The sequence below is a fragment of the Perognathus longimembris genome, chromosome 3 (assembly GCF_023159225.1).
Source record: "Perognathus longimembris pacificus isolate PPM17 chromosome 3, ASM2315922v1, whole genome shotgun sequence".
Lineage (NCBI taxonomy): Eukaryota > Metazoa > Chordata > Mammalia > Rodentia > Heteromyidae > Perognathus > Perognathus longimembris.
The window spans coordinates 55253945-55269938 of record NC_063163.1 but is presented as its reverse complement, the minus strand read 5'-3'; the positions used below and the strand labels follow the sequence as shown (position 1 = coordinate 55269938).

Genomic DNA, 15994 nt, shown 5'->3' with positions numbered 1-15994 from the left:
AAACAAATTGGCTGTTTGAGTTTCTTCTGCGCCTTGTCCCCTCTTGCAAGGAAAGCACAGTGTAGCATTTACCCTTGTTAATGTGTGTGTGTGTGTGTGTGTGTGTGTGTGTGTACTAGGACTTGATCCCAGAGCCTGGGTGCTGTTGCTGTTTTTTAGCTTCTTAGCTTTTTCGCTCAAGGATGGCACTCTACCACTTTGAGCCACACAGCTCCACTTCTGGCATTTTGGTGGTTATTTGGAGATAAGAGTCTCATGGACTTTTCTCTGAGCTAACTTCAAACCGTGGTCCTCACATCTCAGTCTCTAGAGTAGCTAGGATTAGAGATACCTCTGTCACCTGGCTTTAATTCTTATTCCTTGTTGTTATTATCGTAATTATTATTATTATGCCTGTGAGAAGTCATGCTAGTCATGCGTTAGTAAGAAGACACATATATAAAGTAAATGGTACACATGTGTTGGTGAATATTGCTGTTGTTTTAGTTTTACCAGGGTTTGAACTCAGAGCCTCTCACTTGCTTAGCTTTCTTGCACATGGCTGGCATTCTACTACTTGAACCACACTTCCAGCCTGGAATTTTGGTGGTTAATTGGACATCGAATTCCACAGACTTTTTTGCATGGGCTGGCTTTGAACTACAATGCCCTGAACATCAGCTTCCTGAATAGTTAGGACTACAGATTCAAGCTAATGGCACTTGACTTATAAATTTTGTTTTAAAATCCTCTTCCCACCCCCCTCTTTTTTTTTTTTTTTTTTGCTAGTTCTGGGGTTTATACTCAGGGCCTGAGCACTGTCCTTGGCTTCTTTTTGCTCAAGGCTAGAACTCTACCTCTTCAGCCACAACGCCACTTCTGGTCTTTTCTGTTTATGTGGTACTGAGGAAACAAACCCAGGGCTTCGTGCATGCTAGGCAAGCACTTTACCACTAAGCCACATTCTTGCCTCTAGCCCATTTTTTGTGGAGCAGGTACTGGGGCTTGGACTCAGGGCCTCATGCTCTGGTTTAACTTAAAAAAATTTTTTATTGTTATTAATAAAGGTGATGTACAGAGGCATTACCATTTTATAAGTGAGATAAAGCATACATTCCCTTGCTGTTTCCCAGTTTTTCCTTCCCATTCCTACTGACAAGTTGTATAGTTCATTTTCATCATAGTGTCTAGTGAGTACCACTGCTACATTTGTGTGTAGCTTTTCACTCAAAGCTGGCACTCTACTACTTGAGCCATAGTTCCTATTCCCTTAATTATTTTCTTTAAAAAAATTTTTAAAAGGCTCCTTCTTAAGCTGGGCACCAGTGGCTCATCACCGTAATCCTAGCTACTCGGAAGACTGAGATCTAAGGATCACAAATCACAATTTGAAGCTAGCTTGGGCCAAAAAGCCCTTCAGGCTCTTATCTAGAATTAATCAGCAAAAAGCCAGAGTGGAAGTATGTATCAAATGGTAGAACACTATCCTTAAGCAAAATAAAGACTAAAGGACAGGGCCCAGGCTCTGAGTTTAAACCCCTGGTGCATGTGCACACATGCATACACACACACATACACACACACACACACACTACCACTACCACCACCACCACCACCAAACCAAACTAAAATCTAACAAAAGTTGCTGGTGCAGGCCTTCCATGTGCTGTTATAGGAGACCTCTGGCTAGGGCTGAGGCCATCTTCCCTGGTGACCATTCTTAATGCCCAATAACTTGCCAAAGAGTGACTAGATAACATGGCCAGACTCTCAGACAGTATTATATGCTCTTGGCCACATCTTTATTACATTCTTTGCTCTTTTTTTGTTTTAAATCATTCATTTATTCATCCATTCCATTTATTTATTTAAGCGTATTTGGAGTTCAAACTCAGGGCCTCCCACTTGCTCAGCCTGCCTGCTCTGCTGGCACTTGAGCAACTAAGCCATGCCTCCAGCTCTGCTTTTTGCTAGTTATTTTGGAAATTGTGAATTACAGATTTTTTCTGCCTGGGTTGGTTTAAAGAAAAAAAGAAGTGATCAAGCCAGGTGCTGGTGGCTCACACATGTAAAGCTAGCTACCCAAAAGGCTGAGATCTGAGGACTGAGATTCGAAATCAGTCCAGGTAGGACAGTCCATAAGACTTTTATCTCTAATTAGTCACCAAAAAGCTGGAAGTGGAGCTGTGGCTCAACTGGTGAAGCTCCAGCCTTGAGTAAAAAGAGCTCAGAGACAGTGCCCAGGCTTTGAGTTCAAGCCCCAGGATTGACACAAAAAAGAAAAACTCCAGAAAACTCTCTCAAAAATGATTTTTTAATCAAGTTTTATGTTGTTATTGTCATGTAATAAGAAATATAAATCTAATTTTTAGAAATAACAGCAATACTATTTTATTTTGGCAGTACTGAGGTTTTTAACTCATGCTCACTAGGCAGGTGTCCTATCATCTAAGCCCCATCTCAGCCCCCAAATCAATACTTTTTCTAATTGTGTGTTACTGTCCATAGATGTTCAATGGCTATAAATTTTTTAATATAAAAGTTCCTAGTGTTGATCTTCAAACTTTAGCTTCTTACTGGGCACAAATGGCTCATGCCTGTAATTCTAGCTACTCAGAAGGCCAAATATGTATGAGCTATGAATCCCATAGTTCAAAGCCAGCCTAGGGAAGGAACACTCATGAGATTCTTATTTACAATTAAGCCATCAATAAGCTGAAGGTGGAGCCATGGCTCAAGTGGTAGAGCTTTAGCCTTGAGCTCAAAAGCTCAGGGACAGTGCCAAGGCCCTGAGTTCAAGTTCCAGTACTTACATACTCTCTCCATTTCTCTCATACACATACACACACACAGATGAAATTCACAGTACTTTGTAGGTTTGATATATGCATATAAAATCCAATGCTCATCAGTGTAATAGATTTCTATAGTATTATACAAAATAAATCATAAGTAGTCCAATTTCATATTGACCTATTATACTAAATCAGACACTCGAATAAAAAATGTTAGCCTACTTGATATTTAAATCATATGTGAAAAAATATTTTTCCTGGGCTGGGGATATGGCCTAGTGGCAAGAGTGCTTGCCTCGTATACATGAGGCCCTGAGTTCAATTCCCCAGCACCACATATACAGAAAATGGCCAGAAGTGGCGCTGTGGCTCAAGTGGCAGAGTGCTAGCCTTGAGCAAAAAGAAGCCAGGGACAGTGCTCAGGCCCTGAGTCCAAGCCCCAGTACTGGCAAAAAAAAAATTTAAATATATATATATGTATATATATATATATTTCCTCATTCAAAGTGCATGTAAACAAAAGACATCACAATTCCTATCTCATAAGTTTTAGAAACGGGGGTTTTGTTTGTTTTTGTTTCTGTTTTTCTACAGTACTGGGGCCTGAGCTCAGGGCTTGTGTGCTGTCCATGACCTTTTTCAATCAAGGTTGGCACTGTGCCACTTGAACCACAGCTCCAGTTCAGACTTTTTTGCTGATTAACTAGAGTCTCATAGACTTTACTTCCTGGGCTGACTTAGGACCATGATCCTCAGACCTCAGCCTCCTAAGGAGCTAGGATTACTACATGCGAGCCATCAGTGCCTGGCAGCTTTGGAAACAGTGTAGGTTACTGCAAAGAATACTGATGGAGTACAATCAGGAGCAGGAGAGCTCTCTGGGCACTGATGGCAGGCCCAGGACTGGCAGAAGAAGAAGCAGAAGAAGCAGAAGCAGAAGCAGAAGAAGCAGAAGAAGAAGCAGAAGAAGCAGAAGCAGAAGAAGCAGAAGAAGCAGAAGAAGAAGAAGAAGAAGAAGAAGAAGAAGAAGAAGAAGAAGAAGAAGAAGAAGAAGAAGAAGAAGAAGATAAGAAGAAGAAGAAGACGAAGAAGAAGAAGAAGAAGAAGAAGACGAAGAAGAAGAAGAAGAAGAAGAAGAAGAAGAAGAAGAAGAAGACGAAGAAGAAGAAGAAGAAGAAGAAGAAGAAGAAGAAGAAGAAGAAGAAGAAGAAGAAGAAGAAGAAGAAGAAGACGAAGAAGAAGAAGACGACGAAGAAGAAGAAGAAGACGAAGAAGAAGAAGAAGAAGAAGAAGAAGAAGAAGAAGAAGAAGAAGAAGAAGAAGAAGAAGAAGAAGAAGAAGAAGAAGAAGAAGAAAGATCTAACTTTTACAGGTTTAGCTTCCACTCATTCCAATTGCTCTGCACTCTCCTTTGTCAGCTCTGTAGTTGCTTGATTGTAAAGGCTCTTTCTGTTAATCTTTAGCCTGAGCAGGAGTAAAATATCAGAAGCACAAAGGGAATGGGTATTTCAACCCAGTGTGTTTCCTGGGCTTTCAGGCTTTTATATGCTGGCTTTTGAAGGTTACCCCTTTCACAATTTCTTCCCACCACCATGGGCTTAAATCTTTATGCAATCTCAGAAATCATGAACCAATCCCTACCCTTTATGTAAAAACTGTCTGAATGGGGGGCGGGGGCGGGTGTGCATACAGGCATAGGTGCATGCTGATATTGGCTTTTTTGCTCAACACTAGTTGGTGCCCTCCTACTTGAGCCACACCTCCACTTGTGGCTTTTTCCTGGTCAATTGGAGATAACTGTCTCATGGATTTGTCTGCCTAGGCTGGCTTCAAACTGTGATCCTCAGATCTCAGCCTTCAGAGCAGCTAGCACAACAAGCATCAGTCACTACCACTTGACTCTGAATAGCTATTTAAGAAGTTTCTACATCAGGGTGAAACTTTCTGAAGGCAGCTTAGTAAAAATCATCGAAATTGGTTTATTCTTAGGCTTAGCAATGTTACTTTTTGGAGTATGTTTATATCCTAATAAAATAATTGTATACAAAACGATTGTAAGGAAAGGGTAGTCATCTTATATTTATTTGGAATACTAAACTATCACAAACTATACATGTTTAATAATAATACAGGATTGAGTAAATTATTTATGTTATTTAATACTTGGTTGATGAAATGCAGAGTAAGAATGTATAATAAAACCCTGGGCTGGTGGCTCACACCTGTAATCCTAGCTACCCAGGCTGAAAGCTAGGATCATGATTTCAAGGCAGCCAGGGCAGGTAAGCCTGTGAGACTCTTATCTCCAATTGGGTACCAAAAAAAAGTAATGTATAATGAGAGCCAGGCTGCAGTTTAGGGGTTGGGCCTTGCATTGCATCTCCAACACTACAAAAATGGATATATAAATAAACTAACTCAAAAAGATAAATTATTAGGCCGAAAGAAATATGATTATTAAGCAGAAAAAATTAGCTTTCAAATGGAATGTTCATGAATGTACTGTTATTGTTATAAACAAGCACACACACAAGACAGGAAGCCAATTCAAATGCAAATTGTAATAGTTCTTCAAAGAAGCTATATAAATAGCCATAGGCACATGAAAAATATTGTTTTGTTTTAGTCACTGGATTATTTAACACCCTTCCCCCCTCCCCAGCACACATACATAGATATGCTTTTTTCTTTTTCTTTTTTTGCCAGTCCTGGGGCTTGGACTCAAGGCCTGAGCACTGTTCCTGGCTTCTTTTTTTTGCTCAAGGCTAGCACTCTAGCACTTGAGCCACAGCGCCACTTCCGGCTTTTTTCTATCTATGTAGTGATGAGGAATGGAACCCAGGGCTTCATGTATATGAGGCCAGCACTTTACCACTAGGCCATATTCCCAGCCCGCATACATAGATATGAGAACTTGAACTCCGTGTCTGATGCTGTCACCTCAACGGCAGTTGGGCCCCACTTGCCTCCACATGCTATGACCCAAAGCGGTGCTGTGCTTTAATTTGGGGGTTCATGGTCTCCAAAGCAGCGACAAACTTTTGTCCCTCTGTGGATAAGGGTTATGGCGATGCTCAGCTTCCCCTGAGCCTGTGTGTGCCTAGCCTGCTCACCATTCCCAGGCAGCCTGCTTCCATATTACAGAGCAGGTCTGGGCATCCCCTGAATTTTAGATGAGGAGTGGGGTGGGGGTGGGGGACATGGGTAGAGATGCAGAACTACGTCCGCTGGAAGTCGATTCCAAATTCTCATTCTTTTAAGCTTTTGCATCTTCTTGGGTTCTACACCAGCACCTGAGAGTATGGCCATGGAGAATTTTGTTTTTCTTTACCTTTAGAAACATCTTCCTACATCCAATAGTTTTGTGAGTTAAGTTGGTTATTTTGTCTTTGTTTCTTTTTTTCTTTTGCCAGTACTGGGACTTGAACTGAGCCTGGGCTCTGTCCCTTAGGATAACTGGTGCTTCACCACCAAGCCATACTTCCACTTTTTTTTTTTTTTTTTTTTTTTTTTTTTTAATAATTGGAGGGCTGGAAATGTAGCCTAGTGGTAGAGTGCTTTGCCTAGCATACATGAAGCCCTGGGTTCGATTCCTCAGTACCACATATACAGAAAAAGCCAGAAGTGGTGTTGTGGCTCAAGTGGTAGAGTGCTAGCCTTGAGTAAAAAGAAGCAGGCCCTGAGTTCAAGCCCCAGGACTGGAAAAATAAATAAATAATAAAATAAAATGATTGGAGATAAGAGTCTCATAGAATTTCCTGCCCAGGTTGGCTTTAAATCAGGATCCTTAGATCTCAGCCTTGTGAATAGTTAGGATTACCTGTATGAACCACCAGGACTAGGCTGAGTTGTTTTAAGACTCAATCTCTCTGTATACTCTAGGCTAGCCTCAAACTCAAGATCCTCCCAACTCTTGCTCCTGAGTGCTGGAGATTAAAGACATATGCAGCTATATCTGCCTTATTTTAGGAGTTTTTATATCTCATTATGTTTACATTTTATAAGATGATCTCTAATGAAATCCACTAACAAAAAATATGGCAAAGCTTCTAATTTAGAGGTTCTATATAGCTCTAAGAACTCATTTCCAAGAACTTAATTTCTCTTTAAGCCTACAAATACAATTATACTTGTAAACACATTTGGAGTTTGTCCTTTATCCTAAAGTACCATCCCCAGCACAGAGGTAGTCATAATGAGTTTCATTCCGTTTGAAGATAAATCTCAGGATCTCCTCCACCTTCCCAAATATCCTATCTCCTACTGCCTAGAACTTGTCCTACCACTCCGTTTTTTATTGCTTTTTTTTTTTTTATTGCTGTTATTGTTATTTGGTTTTTGGCGTTCTCTCTCTCTTTTGCCAGTCCTGGGGCTTAAACTCTGGGCCTGGGGGGCTGTCCCTGAGCTTTTTTTGCTCAAGGATAGCACTCTAGCACTTAAGCCACAGCTTCATGTTCTGCTTTTTGTGGTTAGTTGGAGATTAACCCAGCTGATCTTTTGTTTGTTTTGGGTTTTTTTTTGCTAGTCCTGGGGCTTGGACTCAGGATCTGAGCATTGACCCTGGCGCCTTTTTTGCTCAAGGCTAGCACTCTACCACTTGAGCCACGGTGCCACTTTCAACTTCTTCTATATATGTGGTGCTGGGGAATCGAACCCAGGGCTTCATGTATGGGAGGCAAGCACTCTACCACTGGACCATATTCCCAGCTCCCAGCTGACTTTTAAAGCTCAGGGACAACACTCAGGTCTCAAAGTTCAAGACCCAGGACACACTCTCACACGCACAACTAGTTGTACAAAGGTGTTTCATTTTAACATGTCTATGTATATAATGCATCTTGATTGGTCATTCCTCCTGTCATTTTCCTTCCCAGTAAAAAAAACCTGATTCAGGCTGGGTGCCAGTTGCTGCTGTAATCCTAGCTACTCAGAAGGCTGAGAACTGAGGATCATAGTTCAAAGCCAACCCTGGCAGGAAAGTCCATGGGCCTGTATCTCCAACTAACCAGCATAATGCCAGATTAGAGGTGTGGCGTTTATAGTCATTGTTTAAATCGTTCATTGTTATAGCTTTTTGAGGAGCAACTTACCTGTATTTGCCAAAATGTTTAATGTAAATGCATTGAGTTGACTCAGCAATTCCACTTCTAGGTTATCTATGCCTGAGAAATGTACAGTTGTTCACTGCAGCATTATTAGAAATAAAAAACAGAAGAGCTGGAATTGTCTATATGTAAGCAAATGAAATTGTTATGGAACATTATGACACATCTAATTATGCAACCAAAGAAAAAAACAAGGATAGAACTCCCCTTCCAATGATTTTCCTTTATGTATTTGTGAAGGTGTGCATATGTGTATGTGCTTGCTGATACTAGGGCTTGAACTCAGGATCTAAGCTCTCCCTTAGCTTTTTGATCAAGGATAGTTGGTATACTACCACTTAAGCCACACCTCTACTTCTAGCCTTTTGCTGGAGATAAGATTCTCACAGGCTTTTCTGCCCCAGCTGGCTTTGAACCATAATCCTGAGTTCAGCCTCCTGATTAGTTAGGACTTCAGGAGTGAACCACCACTGAAAGAACTATTCTTTCTCCCCACCTCCCCTTTGGGCATTGGGAGATCAAACTCAGGGCCTAATGAACAAGCACACCCTCTACCATAGAGCTAGATGGCCTTTCTTTATTTTCCCTAACTAGATTTGTCTCCACACTTTTGCCCTATCATCCCTTAGGCTTATTGTCATAGGATTAGAGCTCTATTATTTCCTCCTTTTCAATGGCTGCTCAATAAATTCAGCTATTTAGAGCCCAAACCAATGGACATTCCTAAAGACAAGTGGTTTTATCTTCTGGCAGGTAGCTCTTGTTTTGTTGACATACTGGAAATGTGTGGCTACTAAGTCGTGCTGTGAGGTGTGCATTTCTGTGCCAGTGCTTTAGAAAACAGCAACATTCCTAGAACAGAATCAGTATTTCGCCTCCTTGTTCCTGGAAACAACTTGGCTGGTACTAGGGAATTTCCCCAAGTTGTAGCAGTGCTTTGCTAGAAGAGGAGAGAAAAAAAATGAACCACTCTATCTTTTGTTGCGATAGCTACCTAATCTCTTTTCTGGCTTTTCACTAAAAAGTATTTTTAGAGTCACACGAAAAATGTCAAAGTGTAAATATGAAAATGAATACTTTATCACAATCCCTTACAAATAAAACAGCTGAACTGCTGCTCAATGGCTCACAGGCATGTAAAGCTGAAGTAAAACTACACTATGTCTGGCAGGACCTGTAAGGAAAGGTTGTATGCATTTATCCTAGACTATGTGACAGTAGCCAGATTTTTAATTCACCAATTGCTGTCTTATACGTTTCTGTGTTAGATACAGCCCTATCATGGATACAATAGCTGATTCCCTAGGCAGTGAGGACATGTGGAATGACTGTCAAAGGGGTACTTTGCCTTTTGACATTTAAAACTTGTCTGATGTGGTGCAGAAAATATACAATTCTATATGAGTGTCAGTTTCTTAAAAGAGCAGAATTTGTTAGCCAAGTACTCAGCTTCCACACTGGCCAAGTTAGGAGATGGTTTTAGTTTTCTTACACTTTCACTCCTACTTTTAACTAAGTTATCTAAATAATTTCCTTTCTTCTTCCTTTTGGGACTCAACCACCCATCCCAGAGGTTGTTTGAAACACTGAACAGATTTTCAGATTGAAAGTTTTATGTCCATGTTTTCTAGTCAAGATCTGAAGCCCAAACCATTAACATAAAAAGAACAGTTGTCATGACACACCCACTAAGTTACAAAGAAGTTTCCTAAGGGCACTCTATTCATTTATCAATGGATCAGACATCTACCATGGTTAGTCACTAGCCAAAGGAGAAATTTGCATCTAAGATTAATTAATCCATTTGTTCTCCCAGACTAAAATTTTTTTTTAACAGTGTGGCCCACTGAGTTTCTCCTTTGGATTATAAAACTGATATAAGACCTTTGAATCTTCCTACCCACTAGACTTATGTCTTTAACTTTAGACTTCTCAAAATAATTTTTCCACGTTTACCATCCAGAGAGTACCTGGAATATTTGACAAAACCATTAACCTATTTATATTTTAAAAGGGAAAAACTTTGTCAGCCCTCATTTATTGCCAGGAAGTATGGAAACAACAAAATCTTAAAATTCTCAAAGTGAAAGCCACTTAACTAATAATTTAAAACCTCTGCAATTATTAGTTTATTAGTATCATTCAGGACTCAGATGTTCAGTATTCCTCCTGAAATTACATTAACAAATGCAAATGGAAAGAATCCAAATTATATAACAAAACAGCACTCCATCACAAAAGCGGGTAAAATGACAAGAACGCTATTTTAAAACACTGGCACTTTAAGAGAACTATTATCTCAAAAAACCACGAAATTGCCAAATTGTTCCCTAAACTGCTAAGCAGATAAACATGACTCTAATGGATAAGTCTGGGGAAAAAACTCAAACAAATTAGGTAATTTGCACTACAATGCAAAGTTTGTCTTTGATTTAGGAAAGGGGAAAACCACAATATAGGACAATATACCCCATTTTATATGTGGCATGATTTTAAAAACTAGTCAAATTAGTTGAAAGTACTTTTAATGGAGTCTCAAAGTTTCCTGAGCAGTCCATACTTAAGATATATGACAAAGGGCATGCATAACCACCACTTTCCCTGGGACTGTTGTCAACAACAAAAAAAGTCTTGCATTTTAAGCTCACGCTTTTGGGTGTACATTCTCAGGTCTTCTATCACGTGGGTACTGCAAAATGTAACTGCCATTACATGGTAATGGGAGTTAAAGAACAGAGTCCTCCTGTAAAGATTATAGTTTTCTACTAGTCCTTCAAGGACAGAATTTCAAATTCTTTAATTCTAATAATCCCATGTTGTGAATAGAACTGATTATTCACTTTAAACTAAGTGGGCCATGTGAAACTCGATGAGAGATTTTAGTTTCAGTTATGGATGAAAATGTCCTCAATTTACCTTTTATTACCCCATTATGCTCTATAGGGTGTGGAGACAAGTTTATCAGCTACCTAGATGGAAAGATAAACAGTGCAGTAATCAGGTGATCCAAAATGGGCAAAAACAAAAGACTAGTTTCCCCTCACGAAGAAAAATTCCAGACCTATGAAAAGGACAACAATACTAATAAAAAAAATTGTATTTACTTAGAAGCATTCAGAATGTCAACAAAACAGCTGCAACTTTTTTTTTTGCAATTACAGAGTGGTATTCAGTTAACAGAACAACAATTATTTCGTATAAGCTGCGTCAGACAACTGAAGATGAAAAAACTACCGTCCCCATATATAACTAATTTGTGCTGTGCACCAACAAGAACCTGCTTTAAATTTCCATGCCAATTTACAACCCCCATACTGTACCAGGCAAGGTTAGTGGCTATTGAAAATACCACCAGGACAGGGCTATCTAAAGACACATTCGGTAGTGTGTTAACTATACAAAAAAAGACACTGTACAGTTTAAAAACAAATCTTACACAGCCTTACATTTCAATTTTTTTTCTTTAAAAGGAGTGAGTTGTGTACAGGGGGGTTAAATGCTTTATAGACAAGAAAAAAACTGCGCTAGAACCAACTTATTCATCATCATCCTCTTCATCTTCATCCTCATCCTCTTCGTCTTCCTCTTCTTCCTCATCTTCTTCATCTTCCTCATCTTCCTCCTCTTCCTTCTTTTTCTTGCTCTTTTCAGCCTTCACAACCCCCTTTTTGGCTGCATCAGGTTTTCCTTTAGCTCGATAGGCAGCAATATCCTTCCAAAGTAAAAGGAGAAAAAACAACAGAGAAGAAAAACTGTTAAGAGGAGAAATAGAACATGACAAGACTTTATGGAAAAATCAAGATCCCAGTACACCAAAACAGCAATAACCAATGCATCACCACAAACACGGCTTGGAAAAATGTGCATAAAAATACTCCCCACAACTCACAAAGTGGCATGGTCTAATATCTGCAATGCTATGCCTCACTGAGGTGCAATTATATACCACATCCCAACACTACTTCATTAAAGCTAGAACATAGACATTGATTAAAGGGTAGACACTGCCACCTTCTGAATGCAAAAAAAGCACTCTACAGGTTCATGCTGCCAGACCCTAAGGCACAGTAGAAATATCATGCTTTAAAAAAAGCAGTTTAGCCTACAATTACACAAAGAAACATTTAGAAAAGGTATTTCTTAGAATAAATGACCAAAGAAACTAAAAGTACTTAATATCTCAGTTTAAAACGTGTTTTTTTAATTATCCAGTTTGGAAGACAAATTTTAACCTGCTGATACTATATTTTTGGGGCTACCTAAATGAAATGAGTATAAGTACTTCAATAAATGTTTATGAAAAAATAGAATGTTTTGCAGCCTGTACACCTGACATCTCAAAATACACCATTTTTTATTCAAAGCAGCCACTGAAAAATTCAAATGAGATAACAGGGAATGAAACAAAATCAGCTTAAACACATGGGGTTTCCTCCACATGGAATTACATGGAAAAAAAAAAACCAACGATCTGGTCCTCCCATCTTCTATGGAACCATTTGATGCCAGTACAGCTGTCATATTAAAACTATCATTTCTCAAACTACCATCACCTAACACCTCAGCAATCCAAGCAAGGAAACCCTGGCACTTCATACCTTTTCATATTTCTCCTTCAGCTTAGCAGCCTTCTTTTCATAAGGCTGCTTGTCATCTGCAGCAGTGTTGTTCCACATCTCTCCCAGTTTTTTCGCAACATCACCAATAGACAGGCCGGGGTGTTCCCCTTTGATTTTAGGGCGATACTCAGAACAGAACAAGAAGAAGGCCGAACTAAAAAATAAAATTTATTGATGCACACCAACAAATCACAAATATAAGCAATATACCCAATATGTATTGTATTGGTATATAAACCTGCCTATTAGATGGGTTAGGTAGTTTATATTTAACTTAGCGTTTGAGGTTAACGCTCCCATGCAATAAGAACTTTACATGCAGTATTTAAATACAGCAATTCCAGAATTATTAGCAAAGAAATAGTATACTCTAAACTCACTAGGAAGTTTGCACACTAAACTTCTGATTTCACTATGAAAAATCAAGTCTTGAAAATAAAGCCAGATACTTACGGAGGCCTCTTGGGCGCGTTGGGATCCTTGAACTTCTTTTTTGTTTCCCCTTTAGGGGGGATGTAGGTTTTCATTTCTCTTTCATAACGAGCCTTGTCCGCCTTGGCCATGTCTTCAAATTTCCCTTTCTCTTTAGCAGACATGGTCTATGATACAATTATAAGTGGGCAGATATTTTAATAAGTTATCTGAAAGCATTAAAATGACTTTAAAAAGTACCCTTTGCTATGTAAATAGTCTCCTGTAAGATTGGCCAGTTAGGCCTTTTCAAATCCTAATTTGGAAATTATTAACTGCTTATTACCTTGTTAGTATGTCTTAAGCCCTCTTACCTTCCACCTCTCTGAGCACTTCTTAGAAAACTCTGAGAAGTTGACGGAGGCATCCGGGTGCTTCTTCTTGTGCTCCTCCCGGCAAGTTTGCACAAAGAATGCATATGATGACATTTTGCCTCTCGGCTTCTTAGGATCTCCTTTGCCCATGTTTAGTTTTTCTAAGTAAAATAATAGTGTTCGTTTGATGTTAGCAACTCAAGTACCACAAGAGCTTCAAGTGATTCAGGAGAGAATGAAACCAGGGTACTTGGTCATTTAATACAGTAGTGACAAATAACTTCCCATAAAACCAGACATGGCAACGATAAGCCAATTCCTAGAAGAGGCTGTGCACCCCCCCAAATCCAAACCAACCCCCAAACAACAATAAAGTGTGATGTCCAGAAGTCCAGGCAGCACTCACACGTAGTCCTCATCGAGGAGGCTCAGGCCTGTTCTGAATGCGTGTCTCACCGGTCATGTAAACAATTTAACCTCCAAAGACATTTTTAACCAACAGGATCAAAGATCCAAAAATCTCGGGTTGCCAATTTGTGTATTTGCAGTAACTAGAGAAGCGCCTAAACGGAGTCTTCCAAATGAAAGTGAGAAAGAACCACCGTGCGTCGAAAAGTTTTCCCGGTTACTTAAACAAAAAAAAAAAGTCCCCTCGTGGCAGCAAAGTTCGCAGGGAGGAGGAGAAGGGCGCGGGCTGGCGGCGGCGGGGCCGGGCCGGGACTCCACTCGCCCGGGCCCCGGTGCTGGGTTTGTTCTCCGCACAAGTCCGGTCTGAAGTTTCTCCCAGTAAACAAGGATGAGGGACAAAAGCCACTGGGGTCGCCTCTCCTTCCTCCCCACCCCGGGCCGTTTCGGGACTCGTTTAAAAAAAAGTTGGGGTGCCACCCGCGCCGGGGAACGCCCGAGACCGAAGGCCGAGGCGAGCGAGATCCCAGCCCCGAGGGCGGGCGGGCGAGGCGCCCGGCGGGAGCCCCCCCGCAGGTCCCCGGCCGCCACGTGCGCCCACAAGGCCCGAGCCGCCGCCCCCATTTTGTCAGGAGAGAAAACCCCGCTCGAAATGGGGGCTGGCTCCGCCCGCGGACGCCCGGGGCCGGCGCACGGAATGGCCGCTGCGCGTCTTCCCCGCCTGCGCCGCCGCCGCGAGGGCGAGCGCGAACATGGCTCCTTCTTCCCTTTGTGTGTGTGTGTGTGTGTGTGTGTGTGTGTATGTGTGCGTGCGTGTGCGCGCGTGAGTGCAAGGCGGCGGCGGGCGGGGCGCGCGCGGCGCACACCCGCCATGACGGCCGGGGGAGGGGAGGGAAGGAGGGGCGGGGGGCGCGCGCGCCGAGCCGGCTCCCCCTCCCCCTCCGCGCGCCCCTCCCCTCCCTCCTTCCCGGCTTCCCTCCCTCCCCTCCCCCTCCCCCCGGCGGCCCGCCAGGCCCACCGCCGCCGCTCCCCGTCTCCCTCCGCGCGGCCCGCGCGCCCCGCCGCCCCCGCACGCAGAACGCGGGGCTGTGAAAAGAGAGAGGCAAAAAAAAAAAAAAAAAAAGTTGCCTCGGAACTGCTGCGCCCAGCTCCCCCGCCCGCCCGCCCGCCTTGTTTTCTCTCCCAGCCAGCAGCGCCGGGCCCGAGTCAGCCATGTTCCAGCGAGCGCAGCGGCGCCGCTCCCCCCCGCCGCCGCCGGCCACCGCCGGCCGCCGCCACCACCGCCGCCGCGCCCCGGCCGCGCGGGGCCCGCACCGCCGCCCCCGGCCCACCCGCGCCGCCTTCGCCCGCAGCACTGCCCCGCCCGCCCGCCCGCCCGCCTGTCCGCCTCGCCCGGCCCCGGCCGGCCCGCTGCGCTCTCCGTCGGTCTCGGCTCGCTGCGGCGGCCGCCAATGCAGCCGGGAAGCGCCGCCGCCGCCGCTCGCCCACCGCCCCGGCCGCGCTCGGCGCACGCCGCCCGCCCCAACGTTCGGCCCACGGGCTGAAAACACGTTCAAAAAATTTTTTTGACGAAAAAAATATTTTTTTTTGCGCCAGTCAGCGAGGACGCCGCCGCGAGTGTAAAGTCGCGGGGCGCGGGGCTCGCGCCGCCGCGGGCAGCCGGAGGGCCGGGGCTCGGCGCGGGGCAGCGTCTCCGGCGCCCGGCGGAGCCTCGCTCCGTGCGCAGTTCCCCCCACGATCCCCCCTCATTTGCCTTTGTGTGGAGCCTGACCCGCCGGCTCCCGGCCGTGGGGATCCGGCCGCCGCGCGGGCTGAGGAGCTGCCGGAGGCGCTCTCCCCGCCGCGGCGCTACCTCAGACTCACCCTCCGCGAGGAACAGAGTCGCTCGGTGCCCGTCCGGCTCTCACTTGCCCCTGCGCTGTCTCTATGGAGCTCAATGTACTGCAATGGCTGTGAGAGCGGGAGCCAGACGCAGCCTCCTCACTCTCTCCGCTCTGTAACATTACTCTCCAGCCAGCGCGGCTCCTATTGGCTACCGCCAACTCACCGGGCTCGCTCATTGGTCCGATACCTCCCATTGTCCTGACCAGAGCCCGCCTGCTATTGGCTGTCTCCGGGGACACGTCATCAAGGATTGAAACAGCGCGCAAATCTGAAAGTGTGTGTATGCCGGGCAAAGAGGCTGAGGCGGGAGAGGCAGAGGCAGAGGCAGCAGCTGCTACGGGAAAGCAGAGCTCTATGGTGTAAGTGTGCATGTGTCTAACCCAAGCCAGCCCCACACCGGAGCGGCCGCCGGAGCGAAAAGG

At 43.7% G+C, this 15994-nt stretch overlaps 1 protein-coding gene across 3 annotated transcripts; it reads right to left on the bottom strand.

Moving 5' to 3' along the window:
- Positions 1 to 10958: 10958 nt before the first annotated feature.
- Hmgb1 (high mobility group box 1) lies at positions 10959 to 15704 on the bottom strand. Of its 3 annotated transcripts, none has more exons than XM_048341562.1 (5): positions 15552 to 15704; positions 13284 to 13444; positions 12952 to 13097; positions 12478 to 12652; positions 10959 to 11591 (listed from the first exon to the last, which is right to left on the bottom strand). In XM_048341562.1, the coding sequence occupies exons 2-5, from the start codon at positions 13431 to 13433 to the stop codon at positions 11415 to 11417; spliced, it is 648 nt and encodes a 215-aa protein (XP_048197519.1). In that variant the 5' UTR covers positions 13434 to 13444; positions 15552 to 15704; the 3' UTR covers positions 10959 to 11414. The 3 variants fall into 3 exon arrangements, with proteins under 3 accessions (XP_048197519.1, XP_048197520.1, XP_048197521.1); XM_048341563.1 differs by having other exon boundaries at positions 15442 to 15699; XM_048341564.1 differs by lacking the exon at positions 15552 to 15704 and adding an exon at positions 13761 to 14423.
- Positions 15705 to 15994: the final 290 nt, after the last annotated feature.